Below are 15,376 nucleotides of genomic sequence, written 5' to 3'. Positions count from 1 at the left end.
CTTATCCACCGTTTGTTGGAAAATGTCGTAAAAAATATTTTTGCTGCATTTAACAAACTGAACACACGGGAGCAGTATAATGTAGTTACTCTGTTTAGCGGTCATTGGGAAAAGTAGGCGACGCAACCTTCTCATTGATGCAACAAATCAACGTATAAATGCATAAAGACAAAGTACACAAAATCCAACTCATTCCTTTTATAAGAAAGATCTTGTTTATTTCACAATACTAAGTATTGCCAACATCTAATGTTGGAGACTCAGGCACCATAGAGCCAGTATTCACACATATTTAACAAGAAAGAAATCAAAAACGAAAAAAACATCTCACCTGCAAATCGTAAATCTTATAGGCATTTATGGCATGTATGTGGTGGCTTCCTCTATGCTAAAGACACATTTCTCCATTGTTGCGGGGGAAGGAAACATTTGACACCAAGTCAATCTTCAGAATGTTAAGTATGGGCTATGACCACCAGCATCATGTATATCTCCAGTGTAATCTATCTACCTGTTTGTTAGAAACAGACAGTTGTTACGGGATGTTATTTTTACTGCATTATTTCATACATTGTGTGTGTGTGTGTGTGTGTGTGTGTGTGTGTGTGTGTGTGTGTGTGTGTGTGTGTGTGTGTGTGTGTGTGTGTGGGTGTACACACACACACACACACACACACACACACACACACACACACACACACACACACACACACACACACACACACACACACACACACACACACACTGTATGTTAGAAAAATGGCTCAGTGAGGCTTTGCGGTCATAATTGGGACCTACATGCAGTTGCACACAAACAGCATGTAAATCTCTCCTCAAACAACCCGATGAAGAAAAACGTAAAAGTACTTGACCAAAATATTTAAAATACAGCGAATTCAGTAAGCATTACATCCTCTGAGTCTCTATGCACACATCTTCTAGCTTTATCTTCACACATCCAGCGTCATTTACAATAAAGTAGTGTGTGTGTGCTTGTGTGAATGTCTAAGGGTGCAATCAACCTGATGTGAAACATTTCAAACAAACGATATCCTTATTCTATAGTTGCAAAAAAGATATCACTCTGAAGTCTTTCAATCAAGCGAAATACATTAAAATCTCTAGATATGATAGGCTTCCGGGCCTTTTCTAGCATGTGCACACACACACACACACACACACACACACACACACACACACACACACACACACACACACACACACACACATCTTCATCAGGCAAGGTAAAACTAAATTCTATGTTCAAAGAAAAAAATCGAAATTTCCATCGGATAACGAAAGATGGAGAACCAGTGGAATAACAATAAACCATCACGAGGAAGTGTAGGAAACACTCCTCGTGTAGGAAACAGTTCTGCTAACTCACTGTGATTAAATATTCTCCACTTTGACAGAGGCTCGCTCGTTAAGAAACCACTTCCCCTGTCCTTGGTCAAGCTGGTGGTAGAATACTGCAACGAAATACTAAAGCAGGCAAGAACCCAGAGACTCTACTCTTCAAAAACACACTCATCGATATCCTCAATACACACAACACAGTAGTATGACAGCTCCCCAGGGGCGGTTGGAGAGGTTTCCAATGAACCCATTGTAATATGAGCTCCACTAAAGTACCAGAAGTCTAGTGTATGGCGTGTGGAGTGAGACCTAGAAGGCGACTCCAACACATGAACCACCAGACCATCAAAATAAGAACTAGTGGCACAGCTCCTCCACAGCCTCACGTCGTCATGTGACATGACGGTGGGAATGTTCAGCACAACGTATGTACCAAAGCCCTGAAACAATACACTAAATTAATCTTATAGGCTGTGGTCAGATCCTAATCTGATCCTGATGGGGGGGGGGGGGGGGATAATCTCCTTGAATTCAATTCATTTGTGTTCAATAATATGGAACCTTAATTCTGATCACTAAAGGCTTCTTGTAGTCCTGCCGTGCAGAACGGTGCAGAACGGAGTGTAGAGGGCCACAGAATACCATATTTTTCAGTAGATAAGGCACTAGGCTTAAGGTGTCTGTCTGTCCGTCCGTCTGTTCCTCCGTCAGTCAACACTTTTCGGTGAGCCTGAAGCTCTCGAGCAGGGAGAGGCGTCTCTTCCTGGTCCTCGTCTCTGCCTGGTTGGAGCGACGGGCTCCTCAAACCGAGCAGACTCTGCTCCTCACGCTAGGGGGGTCTGTGAGGGCGCGGGGAGGGGGGGGGGGAGGGAAAGAGGACAGGAAGTGTCTGAGCACCAACATGTGGACAGTCTGTGATCGACTTAAATTGATCTAAAAAAGCATGTTTAAAAGGACGGAGAGAGAGTGAGAGAGTGGGAGGGATGGAAGAGAAGGAGGGGGAGGGACACAGTAGGAGTGTGGTCCTACCTGTCTTCACCGTGGTCCTCTTCCACCCAGGCTACAATCTTCCCTTCCCAGCCCGGAACTACGGCTCCATCTAGGAACAGCTGAGCCACGATCGCAGACACACAGTCTTTGCTATCATTCTGTATGCAGCCTTCATACACGACAAATCTTCTCATCATAATTCAACCGCACCGCAAGAAACAACTAGTTATATCTCAGTCGGCGCCCGCTCCCCCGCCTACCTCCTCTTTGACGGTGCCGAACTCGGGGTCCAGGGCCTTGAAGTGGTACCTGAGGTTCCCCTTGCAGTCCACCGCCTCCTTCACATCCTTCAGTGTCACCTCCCCCAGCCTGCACACATCCACCTCATGTGAGACATTATCCTATCACTATTATAGTTCAATAGATTACTAACAGACAGACCGACTGATAACCAGGGAGACGGCCACTAACCTCTTCGGGATGTGGACCATGGAGGGCGTGGGGGAGTGGTTGGTGAAGTAAAGGACTTTAGTGGAGGAGGAGCCACTGAAGGAGTGGCTGATCTCTGAGTAAAGGAGGGCAACAGAGCTGTTTAGTAAAAACACCACCACGACCTGTGTGTGTGTGTGTGTGTGTGTGTGTGTGTGTGTGTGTGTGTGTGTGTGTGTGTGTGTGTGTGTGTGTGTGTGTGTGTGTGTGTCTGTTTGTGTGTGTGAGCGAGAGGGAGGTCTTACTGGTGGGCCAGGGGTCCTGATCTGGGCTGGTGGTTCTGTGCCTTGGGGACTTGCTCCTCCCCTGCAGTCAAAAACAAGACAAGGCTCTGTAGAACATTATTCACCTCAGGGTCATACTGGGAGAACGAATCGCAGTCCGCCTTTTCCGAGAGCTACCAAACATAATGTGTGTGTTTGTCCCTGGTGGTTGTGTGTGTGTGTGTGTGTGTGTGTGTGTGTGTGTGTGTGTGTGTGTGTGTGTGTGTGTGTGTGTGTGTGTGTGTGTGTTTGTGTGTTTGGTTACACCTCCTGTGGTCGGTTTATGAGGGAGGAGACCCACTGCTCCATTGTGTGTATGTGTGCATGTGTGTGTCTACCTCCTCTATCTGTGTGTGTGTGTGTGTGTGTGTGTGTGTGTGTGTGTGTGTGTGTGTGTGTTTGTGTGTGTCTGTGTGTGTGTACCTGCTCTTTGCGTGTGTGTGTGTGTGTGTGTGTGTGCGTGTGTGTGTGCGTGTGTGTCTGTGTGTGTGTGTACCTGCTCTTTGCGTGTGTGTGTGTGTGTGTCTACCTCCTCTATCTGCGTGTGTGTGTGTATGTGTGCATGTGTGTGTCTACCTCCTCTATCTGTGTGTGTGTGTGTGTGTGTGTGTTTGTGTGTGTCTGTGTGTGTGTGTACCTGCTCTTTGCGTGTGTGTGTGTGTGTGTGTGCGTGTGTGTGTGTGTGTGTTTGTGTGTGTCTGTGTGTGTGTACCTGCTCTTTGCGTGTGTGTGTGTGTGTGTGTGTGTGTGTGTGTGTGTGTGTGTGTGTGTGTGTGTGTGTGTGTGTGTGTGTCTGTGTGTGTGTACCTGCTCTTTGCGTGTGTGTGTGTGTGTGTGTGTGTGTGTGTGTGTGTGTGCGTGTGTGCGTGCATGCGCGTGTGTGTGTGTGTGTACCTGCTGGGTGGTGTGAGACAGCCGGTCTATCAGTGAGGAGACCCCCTGCTCCAGGGTGTCCAGGGTGTGGTGTTGGGGGTCCTGGTCCCTGAAGCTGTTCCTCAGGCTCCTCACCGCGTCTCGGACCAGCTGCAGCTCCTCCGCCTGCTGGCAGGGGGCCGGTGAACACACACCCCGCTCAGGAACACGTGGAGAGGGGCCGGGGCCGAACACGCTAAGCTGCCTACCAGGCAGGCTCCCAGGCCTTGTTCTGAGCACAGCTTCTACCTGTCATGCCTATCCCTCTCTCTCTCTCTAACCCTGTCTGGCTTCACTGTACTGTCAATAAAGCCCATCAATATATATATAAAAATTAAATACATGGCCATACCAGAGCTTACATGTTAAGCTCTTAAAGTGCTCCAGGTTAGGAGCGCCAGTGTGCATGGTTTCAATAAGGTTCAGTGTGTTTTCTATGTAGTATATGAACATATATTTAGATGGCAAATTATGGCTTTGGACAACTTTTGGATGTTGCAAGATGTGGCCGAAAAGTATCAATGCATTAACGGGACAGGGTAAAGGTGGCTCCATACTGAGCTAGTTACTCACCCCTGACCAAGAAGAAGATGGACTTCCTGTCTGACAGTAGCCATTGTTGTCTGAGTCCGTAGAAATCTGTGAACATATCAGAATACTACAAAGTCAGCTAGACTGTCTCAAGTCAGGAATAACAAACCTAGGCCCATTTTCTCTCTGCTCAGACTATTCTTTTATATGACCTGCTGGTTGTCCTGTCTCCTCAGACTCTGCAGAAGGCTGGTCTTGTGCTCCAACTCTCTCTGCAGCTCACCCTGTTGGAGACACACACACACGCCCACAAATAAAGAAATTGGATTTGATAAATAGAGTAACTTGATTAGATGCATCTTTGATGAAAGCCATCTTTTAGCATAATGGTTCAGTTTCTAATCCTACTATTCCAATACAAACATACATGCTGCTTTTGGCTCTCTTCCAGTTTTTGCTTGTGCTGTTGCAATAATCTGTCCTTCTGCCCCACCTCCTTCTGCAAGCAGCCAATCACGATGAAGGGAGACAGGGACATATTAAAGACATATTTAATATTGGCATTTAAAATGGGCTTTATTACCAGAACTACTCAAAGAAATCATGGCTTACCTTGCATTCGCTCCACAGTCTGGTGCATTCTTCTAGTTTCCACTGAAGCTCTGCCTACAACACATACGCACACACACACACACACACACACACACACACACACACACACACACACACACACACACACACACACACATACGCAAATATCTAAATATCTGTAATTGTCAAGTATTTTTGCCATAGCATAGTATTGAATATTGCGAAAAACGCCATTGGTTAAGATATCTCAGCGTGTCTATGAGTCTTACGTTCTGATTGACCAGCTCCTCCCTTGCCATGCCAGACCTGAGCACTTCCTGTTTCATCTGTAGGATGGACGCTTCCTGGACACACAACCTCTGCTGCTGGGCCTCCTGGGGGACAGACGGAGAGACGTGGAGACAGACATACAGACGGTAAGACAGATGGTAAGACATTAACAGCGTATACCGAATGTCTCTGTACAGAGTAGTACAGAGTAAATGGTATAGAACACAGGTATGCCACTATGCAGTAGGCTACAGGTTCATACGGTATGCATGGGGCTGCTGTGTTAAAGGAGAAGAATCCACCCCCCCCCCCCTTTGCCAAGATAAATTCTGCAGAGTTTTCCAAAAATGTGATCCGAGCAGTCGTGTCATTTGTAAAGGTTCAGAAAAGTCTGACGTGCTGTGTTCCATGTGAGCAAGTGCGGGTGGCATTGCATAAGATTGTCAATACCCACATCACACTTGCTCAAGCTAGGGTGCACAGCCAATATAAAACTACCACTCTGGGAAAGTCTTTAAGATGGTAGTAGCAGATTTCACACAGAATGTCCACCGTTGAACAACTTTAACGTAATTTAGTCAAAACTAACACAGAAACTAGCAGTCCAAGCAGGGTTTTCAACTGAAAGTTGTTTTGCAACTTATTCAAACAAATTCTGATCGGCTGCTGTAGTGTACTTCTTCTTACCTTCACTCCTTGCAAGTTCCTCATCTCCTGCTTACAGCAGAGTAGCTCCCTCTAGAACCACCAGAACAAAACCATGAAAGAACAGCAACATCATATAGACAACACCGGTAAACAGACACTAAACAAGCACATTTCTCCCGACAATGCCATCCAACAAACACCATGAATCATTAATCTCAGAGTCCGTCTTCACGGCTTGAGCAGTAAGACTTTTGCAGTGTCCTGTGCTCCAAAAAACAACCAATTGGAATCCGTGTAACAAGACGGTTTGCATGTGAATGTAATATAAATGTAATATAGATTAATGTTATTGTACACGCAGATTAAAGAAGTGGCTGACCTTAAGTACACGAACCTCCTCCATACTTTGGTCCAATCGACTGCGAACCACCACCTGGGTTAGAGAGAGAAGGGAGACAGAAGGGAGGGAGAAGGAGGCAGAGAAGGAGAGGAGACAAAATGTGTGTGAGAACCACACTGGAATAAAGGACCGAAACGAAAACTGATATCTATGTTGGCAATTACACACCCATAGTATCACACACACACACACACACACACACACACACACACACACACACACACACACACACACACACACACACACACACACACACACACACAGACACACACACACACGCAAACACACACAGACACACACACACAAACACACACAGACACACACACTAACACATACACACACACACACACACACACACACACACACACACACACACACACACACACACACACACACACACACACACACACACACACACACACACACTAACACACATAAACAGGTGAAAGAAGCTACAAAGGTAATGTGATCTACGTTGAAAACAAAGAGCTGGTCAAACCTGGCAGGAGGGAGGGAGAGAGAGGGAAAGAGGGAGAGAGAGGGAGAGAGCAAGGGAGAGAGAGAAAGAGAGTGAGGACAAGAGAGAAAGAAAGAGAGAAAGAGAGGGACAGGGAGAGCGAGGGGGTGAAAGAGAGATAGGGAGAGAGAGGGAGTAAGCGAGGGAGAGAGGTAGAGAGAGGGAGAGAGGTAGAGAGAGGGAGAGAGATAGAGAGAGGGAGACAGAGAGAGGAGAGGGAGGGACAGCAGACAAGAGAGCGGGAGAGAGAGGGAGGAAGAGCAGACAAGGAAGAGGGGGAGATGGAAAGAGTCAAGTCGATTTTTAAAGCCAATTTTGTTTGTATAGCCCTTAATAACAGTTACATTCTCAAAGGACTTTGAGAGAAGGGAAGATAGGGAGAGAGAGTAGGAGCAAGGGAGAGAGAGAAAGAGAGGGAGAGAGAGAGAGGGATTGAGGGAGTCAGCGAAGGAGAGCAAGGGATAAAGAGAGGGAGGGATCAGTGTTGGAATATGTCATGTGAAGGATAGAAACCAATAAGGTCATGTGAATAGGGTTAGGATAGAAACAGACAAGGAGGATTGAAGGAGAGATTGTCTCTACCAGTTGTTGTGCATCGTCTTCCTCCAGCTGCAGTGTTGCCTGCTCCTCTTCCTCAGGCAGCGCCCCATTCAGCAACAGAGCCTGCAGAACCACACCATCATACTATTATTATAGTCCACCAAAACACTCTTGAATACTCTATCATAGCCCAAGACTCTTGAGTCTGAACACTCGAACGTAATCCACTTTAAGATTCTAACATAGTCCACCATAAGACTAACACAGTCACCCTTAAGAATTTGATATAGTCCACCACATTCTACCCAAGATATTGCATTAGCAGCTCACAGCCAAGAATGTTCTTTCATTGTAAACAACATACTTATACATTCCAGTATGTACCTGTCAGGTAGTCATTATTTTCCAGCCTAAAACTGACCTGGAGAGCAGACACCATTTTACGAGCCTCTTCCATCTCCTTCTCCAACGATTCTCCCACAGCCTCATCCCAAGTTGTCTTCCCTCCAGTACTTAACAACTGAACTGCACACACACAAACACACACACACACACACAAACGCACGCACACATACACAATTTAAATTAAATTACATGAGTTAACAAATTACACAGCATACTGGCTTGCGATTGGACAGCCACTCACCACTGTCCTGCTGAGATTGGCTGTCCTGTGTGTGTTTGACATCTGATTGGCTGGTGTCTGGAGCTCGTGGGGAGGCGAGGGGACTGATTGAGCTGAGGCTTCGAGTACCAAACACAGATTTGAAAGTTATAAACACAAACACTCAAAAATACACATACAAATGCACACACAAATGCATACACATCAACAGATGCCACACACACACAAACTCACACTATCTTGGATTGTTACTAGAATGGTATGGTAATGTAGTTACACAATCTAAAGAACCTCCATTAAAACAGATCAATGCATCCTATTATACATACATACATACATGCATACATACATTTCCAGTACATACACGCATGCAATTTTCAAACAAATACATACACAAACTCGAGCATATAACACACACACACACACACACACACACGTACACAGATACACACACCTTTGCTTACCATTTAATCTGCATTCCTCCCATAGTGAGTTACATTTGACTAAATTCCTCATGTAACTGCCATTCAAATTCCAGCCTACATCTCTCTATGTCTCTGTGTCTCAGCCTGTCTCCTTTTCTGTGTGTGTGTGTATATTTCTCCCTCTCACTCTCTCTCTCTCTCTCTCTCTCGATGTCTCTCGCTCTCTCTCTCTCTCTGTCTCTCTCTATGTCTCTCTCTGTCTCTTTCTCTCTCTCTCATCAGCATCGAACAAACTCACAGCCCTGCCCCCTGCCACAGCTTCAAAGCCTCACCATGACAACAATGATAGCTGACCTCGCCATGCATCTCTTTCACCTAAAAATAAAAAATCATCTGCAGCCTACCCACGGCCTTTTTTGATAATTTGGCGTACGTTCACTCACATACACACACACGCTCTCACAGAAACACACACACACAGATCCATGCACACGCACATGGTCATAAAAACACACCCAAAAACAAGTGTGACATGTGACCCCACGAGGAATAAAGTGGCTTCTTCTTTTATTTACTGCCCTGAAGTCGGTATCAAACGTTGGCACCCTTTACACAGAGACACACACATAGACTGGATTTATCATGGTTTAGGGGTCTCAGTCACAAGCCTTGTCAGGCAGTGGAATAGAACACACACACACACCCTCAATACACATTCAAACACAAACACACACAGAGACTTTTTAACACACACACAAACACACACACACTGAGTGCGGTCTGGTGAAGGGAAAATTTGGTTATTGGAGGAAACAGATAACCCATAATGTGTTCCATTTTTTCCATTTAGGCTTTGTTTATTAAACCGCAAGAGAGGACCATTAGGTGCCCCTGTTTGCATTCTGCCACGACAGGAAATCGGACCAGTATATGATATCAGATTCTTGCCCATTATTAGCTAACCAACAGCACCTATTGCAATGAGTCGCAGTCACAGGCCGCTTTCTGGGACAGGAGCACTGCTGTTCCACTAGAGGGTAGACCTTCCCTGTTTTCCCAGGTTAGAGAGACAGTCTGACTCCGCCCCGGTGGAGCCCCAGGGGGCGGTGGTGGGGAAGTGGGAGAGATGAGGACTACACTCCCCTACAGTTGTTTGGCTCACCCATCAGATCGGAAGAGCAGGGGACCCCATAATTACAGTGTCTCAAACTTTATTGGTTAAACTTGAGTGGATACCAAATAAGAAATTGTGCGATCACATTTTATTTGCATTTCATTTTGCAACTGTTGTTCATAATGTATTTTTACGTGGCTGTGTGAGCGTGTGTATATGTGTGTGTGTGTGTGTGTGTGTGTGTGTGTGTGCGTGTGTCTAACCACCTGCTTGGCTGAGTTGTATTCGGGTCCTCTGGAGCCCCCCTCTCGTACTGCTTGACGAGTGCACGCACACACACACTCCCCTCCTCATCCAGCCCGAAGCCACTGACACCAGAAACACACACATAATGCTTATTAGGGCCTATAATCACACACGTTCATAAAGAACTCCAGACTCAAGAAGCGATACTTTGCTGGACTTTACGCCCTGCTCCAGGTGTGTTCGGTGGGGGGGGGGGGGGGGGGGGGGGGTCATACCTGCGCAGGTGTGAGTGCCGCACAGGCAGCGAGGCGTCGTGTCTGGCGGACGCTAGAGCCGCGGCTGCACCTTGTGCCAGGGCCACCGCCGAGTGAGGGTTGTGATTGGACTGAGCTCGCCTGGAGTTCCGCCCTGCTCCGGACGCGGCCCTGTGGTTGGCTGATGGTTTGAAGTGGGCAGCCAGTGCAAGGATTATCCTCATCAGAGACTTCAGGTTACCATCCACTATGTCTGCAGAAGGAGAATGTATACCAATGAGAACACAAAAGTGTCTGCCAAATGAATGAATGGTCAATAAAAGTGTATCTGCAGTTAACAAAGCTACTTTGAATGAGCTAACAGGAAGTGCCTGGTTTACACTTCCTGGAGAGGGTGCTTGCAGACGTGTACTCTGCAAAGTCGTGAAACTTGATACATAACTTTACCTATTCCTTAATGTTGTGACATATTAACAAGACGCAACGTAGCTTTTAACAACAATGACCACATTTTAAATCATTGGTTTTGGTTTTGGGGTTAGAAAGCAGAAGGGAAGGGGTCCTGTTAGCTCGCTACCTTTAGCGGATATGTGAGGCATGCGTATGTGCTTTGAGGAAATGAAGTGGAGGACGTGTTCGACATTCTTTCTGCTCTCCTCTTTGTCTCGCGGAGACGGATGTACTCCCTCCAGCACCTCCCCAGCTGCCAGGAGGAGAAGAAAGGAGGAGTCATGATAATAAATACACAATAATATATATATATATATATATATATATATATAGAAAAGGCTCAAGGGAACATGTGGCATCGGTCACCTTTTGGAAGCATCTTTGATTAGGTGTGGGTGCGGGTGTGTATGTGTCTGTGTGTGTGTGCATGTGTGTGTGTGTGTGTGTGTGTGTGTGTGTGTGTGTGTGTGTGTGTGTGTGTGTGTGTGTGTGTGTGTGTGTGTGTGCATGTGTGTGTGTGTGTACCTGGTAGTGTGTGTGTGTGTGTGTGTGTGTGTGTGTGTGTGTGTGTGTGTGTGTGTGTGTGTGTGTGTGTGTGTGTGTGTGTGTGTGTGTGTGTGTGTGTGTGTGTGTGTGGGTGTTGGTCTGTTATTTTTTGGGGGGGGGGAGATGGGTAAGTGAACTAACCGACTATCTCTATGAGATGTGACAGCACCACCCCATCCTGCAGATCGAGTCTGAGGTTACTAATGGGTTTCAGTCCCGGCTTCCTCTTCAGCTGAGAGTTGACCCAGGAAACGTACGCCGCAAGTTGATGCTGCAATGCATCGATCATAGTTACGCACACAAGAATATGGAACATCAAAAACACAGACGGGCGATTTCACTGGACACCGCAAATAATTAATTCCCACAGGCGATCATTCATTGGCTCTGAGCTCCTTTGTCCTTTGTTCATCAGGTCACTGGCAACGGGAAAGGGGATGACCTATATTGTCCCGTTAACTAAAACATTCTTATTTTTGTTCAGAGGGTTGAGATAATTGCGCTCACCAGCCAGTCTAAACGTCCCGTAAATAAATAGCGGGACTTTATTTCGCACGCTTTTGTCTTGCTTACGGGAACTGATCTGTCAGGCGAACAGATCCTGCGCTGTACAAAAGCACTATACACAGCACACGTCATGTTTGAAATGATACACACTCGGAATAAACAGAAACATTAACACTTTAATGTTATAACGGTTTGCAGAATTCCACTGTTGAGATCGATAACGATACCGTTAATTACAAGGATGGACGCGTTAAATATACCGTTATCCTTTCTATTCACAATTCCCAGCCATTGCGGTTGGTTGACTTTGTCTACTGATATGTGAAACGTTCAAGACATTAGTAAGCCTTGCAAAAAATATTTACATTGCATCCATAAGACAATGCGTCCTTTTAAGCTGGACTGAAGTTGAAACGTTACATCTTGCGACCATTGTTTTTTTTTGTGTAACGTCAACGTTACTTCATCGTTGACTCCGGCTGTTTGAGGAACGCTCGCCGTCTTTAGTTTCTAGAAACACATTGAATGTGAAGGCTTAGCTGTCAAAGGAAAACGTCCGTACGTTAGTTAGTGAGTGAGTTCGTCAACGTGAACTTACCTCGTTAAAACCCCCATGAAGAACGTCCTCCAGTGAGCTCCCCTTTGACAGCGAGGCGATCATACTTTTAGCCCGACGTCCCTTTCACTTGCTACCGCACAAACTGTCCCGCAGGAGCCGGTGCATCGCCCCCGGTGCCTCAAGCTAACGGTGCGTTAAGGAGAACGTCAACAAACAAGGGAACGCGACCGGGGACGGCTGAGGGCATGGGATGGGTGGGCAGCAGACACCGGTTACTACGGGATACCACATGATGCAAACACACCACTTCCAGAATCCCGTTCACAACTTCACAATAAAAGTCGCTGAGCTAAACCGACCAACCTGGTGTTTCCCTCCCAAAGCCAACACGCGCACGCACGCACAAGTAGAAAAGTAATTAAACGAACCACATGATGATGCTTTGGTGTATTTATATTAGATTACTTCTTGGCTTGTTGAAATTGAGTTATACATGCCTCATTTCGGCAATAAGTTTAATGTCATGGTGCCTTTTTTTGGTCATGTTATTCGGAAATGCAGTTGTACCAGAACTTCATTGAACAGAGGATATTTATAAGGAGCACTGTTGGATTACTTTAAAAAACCAACCTATGGCTTTTCTTAGATTTAATTGTGTGCCAAGGTTCATTTCAAACTGACCTAGATGTTTATAATAATCATGCACTGCAATTTTAAGTTGGCATTTGAGGGAAAGCATGAATAGTTTAAGGGCCTGGTAGTGCAACACTATAGGTATGCCATGGTCATTCAAAGAAGCAGCCCTTAATTGAAAATGTGCTCCCCTAATTTAAATTATTGCTTTGACGGTATCTTGGTAAAATGCAATTGGGACTGGTTAGCAATCAAACGTTGATGGATATTTTTCAATATCTGAAATTTTGCATTTATTTTCAAGCAAAAATTAACTTGCGGTAAAATATTTTACCTGACAACAGATCTTGGAAAAAGTGTGGTATATATTTTTTATTTTCTGCTTCTGTATATATTTATATATACATAAATAAAAAAATAAACCATCATATAAGATCGAGCTTAAACAAGCAAAGGGTGTTTGTGCTCGGCGGGCTTCAGGATCAGGGTATCAGGGTAGCCAGGATCCATTCAGTGAGCAGAGAGCTTTCTAGGATGGCTCCTCCAAAGGGATCAAAACATCGCTCAAGCTCACTGACGTTCTCCAGAGAGACCTCAAATGGCACCTGGAACAGAACACAAATCAGCCTTGAGTGAACTCTGGCCGTACAGTACACCCAGTATACACCTAGTATAAAGTATAAAGCAGGTCCTGCTTTAGCGTATCAAACACCTGGGTCAGAGGTGTGGGCCTGGGGCCTGGCCGGAGCAGCGCCTGGATGGACAGACAGCAGGCCAGCGTCCGCTCTTCCAGGACCTTTAAATGGAATAGATAATGTGTATTGATAACGTAACTTCTGTTCATTTAGGTGTGTTCAAATTGATCATGGCCGATTTGGTGTCCTTTGGTCTCTTGAGCAGATCGGGTAAACGGTAGGTAAAAGTCCTCTGATTGTGAATAGTCTTGAATACAAATTGATGTGATTTCAATCACAATGCAGATTGGTGGTCTAAAACATGAACAGCAGTAACTGGAATATTTTCTCTTTTCAATGGACATCATTGAAAATATTAGCATGGTGTAAAAATAAAATCTGTTGAAATGCTTGCCCAAACAAATTTATCAGAGTTTATTATGAGAAGCAGAGGCAATACAGATTTAATAATAACAATCTATCCCAATGCTGCTCTTTATCTAGGACCAGTAGTTAAAACACATGGAAGAGGCGTGCAGACGTTCGCCTCTGAAGTAGAAACTCAAGCTTCCTATAGCTGATGCCACACAGACAGCAGCGCGGTGGCTGATGAAGAGCTGGAGCCTGTTGACCTTGTGACACCAGAGGCTGTTGAGCCAGTGGGATGTCGCAGGGATTAAACACAATGGGTGAACGCATTCCTCACTGGTGTCATGGACGGCCACCGACACACTAGACACACTTTCACTCTGGCTTGTTAAGGGCAAATATTCAACTCCCGAGAGTGAGAACCCAAAGCAGCTACAAAAAGCCATTCACAGCAACCCAAAACTACCGTGTGTGTGTCCGTGCTAAAATAACATTAAAGTAATCTCCCAGTATTAATTTAAATACCATATAAATACCGTACTTATATTTCTTCTCAATCCTCTATAAACTGAGACAATGTCGCAACCATTTTAAATAACACATTAACGTTGGTTTAATTGAACATCTGTCTCGCTCATCCTCTTTTCATCTCTCTTTATTTCCCTATAATGGTCTCTGTATATGTATGTAATGTGTGTGTTATAGTACACACCTTCATGGTCTTGTCCCCTGCGGCTGCAGGGCTTGGGGGGGCTATGCTCGAAGTGCAGAGAGAGTCCTCTGCTGCAGACAGTCTGATGTCAGCCAACACACACACCTCACACAGCTCAGCATGCACCGCTCTCACCCTGACTCACACACACACACACACACACACACACACACACACACACACACACACACACACACACACACACACACACACACACACCAAAATGTCAATTTGCAAGGCAGCATGATCTGAGAAGTCTGTCCACAGGAGAGCGAGTAGAGGAATAAGAGTGTTAGGGTGTGTTGTGTCTTACCTATCCATTCTGATCTCATAGTGTCCACACTGCAACCCTAACACGCCATTGGCTGATCCTCCAGTGGCAGAAATGGGATGACTGTTAAATCCATACAGTAGGATCACCTGAATATATGACACACACAGACATATCGGACCTACAGTCTACACAAGCAAACAGGTGTGTACGTGTGTGTGCGTGTGCGTGTCTGTGTGTGTGTGTGATACCGTGTCCTGTGCTCCAAGACTGGGGGTGAGGCAGGGCTGATACCACTGCACACAGAGCTGAGGTCTGGGGGAGATGGACCACTTGTACACCTCCCCCTCCTCCTCTTCCTGGAGCATAGGGCCTCTGAAAGCTCTGCTCCGCTGGAACCAAATGAACCCTGGGGGTCACTGGACCACACTGCATGGTGGGAGTGAGGCCTGCAGCGTGGTGCGTGTGTGTGTGTGTGTTA

At 45.8% G+C, this 15,376-nt stretch overlaps 2 protein-coding genes across 6 annotated transcripts in view; both read right to left on the bottom strand.

Moving 5' to 3' along the window:
* Positions 1-192: 192 nt before the first annotated feature.
* On the bottom strand, positions 193-12,564 carry LOC132461686 (dixin-like). Of its 2 annotated transcripts, none has more exons than XM_060056972.1 (21): positions 12,276-12,564; positions 11,312-11,441; positions 10,752-10,877; positions 10,196-10,427; positions 9,941-10,042; positions 8,157-8,254; positions 7,932-8,035; positions 7,553-7,633; positions 6,433-6,486; positions 6,093-6,143; positions 5,405-5,509; positions 5,157-5,210; positions 4,972-5,043; positions 4,757-4,828; positions 4,587-4,652; positions 3,996-4,142; positions 3,084-3,144; positions 2,821-2,914; positions 2,610-2,718; positions 2,389-2,468; positions 193-2,198 (listed from the first exon to the last, which is right to left on the bottom strand). In XM_060056972.1, exons 1-21 carry the CDS (start codon positions 12,336-12,338, stop codon positions 2,189-2,191), a joined length of 1,911 nt encoding a protein of 636 aa, XP_059912955.1. In that variant the 5' UTR covers positions 12,339-12,564; the 3' UTR covers positions 193-2,188. The 2 variants fall into 2 exon arrangements, with proteins under 2 accessions (XP_059912955.1, XP_059912956.1); XM_060056973.1 differs by having other exon boundaries at positions 3,996-4,139; positions 12,276-12,563.
* A 652-nt stretch (positions 12,565-13,216) lies between these two features.
* Positions 13,217-15,376, bottom strand: part of cfap54 (cilia and flagella associated protein 54) — a 29,655-nt gene continuing 27,495 nt past the window's right edge. For all 4 annotated transcript variants that reach the window (XM_060056970.1, XM_060056967.1, XM_060056969.1 and 1 more), the window contains 5 exons: positions 15,147-15,287; positions 14,938-15,044; positions 14,625-14,760; positions 13,582-13,665; positions 13,217-13,474 (listed from right to left, as the gene is read on the bottom strand). In XM_060056970.1, the coding sequence (XP_059912953.1) occupies positions 13,352-13,474; positions 13,582-13,665; positions 14,625-14,760; positions 14,938-15,044; positions 15,147-15,287 (591 nt within the window). In that variant the 3' untranslated portion in view covers positions 13,217-13,351. The remainder of the gene's footprint in view (positions 13,475-13,581; positions 13,666-14,624; positions 14,761-14,937; positions 15,045-15,146; positions 15,288-15,376) is intronic.

The sequence above is a fragment of the Gadus macrocephalus genome, chromosome 7, assembly GCF_031168955.1.
Source record: "Gadus macrocephalus chromosome 7, ASM3116895v1".
Taxonomy (NCBI): Eukaryota; Metazoa; Chordata; class Actinopteri; order Gadiformes; family Gadidae; genus Gadus; species Gadus macrocephalus.
Note: the sequence above shows the minus strand (reverse complement) of the source record. Positions and strands in the feature narration are given on the sequence as shown.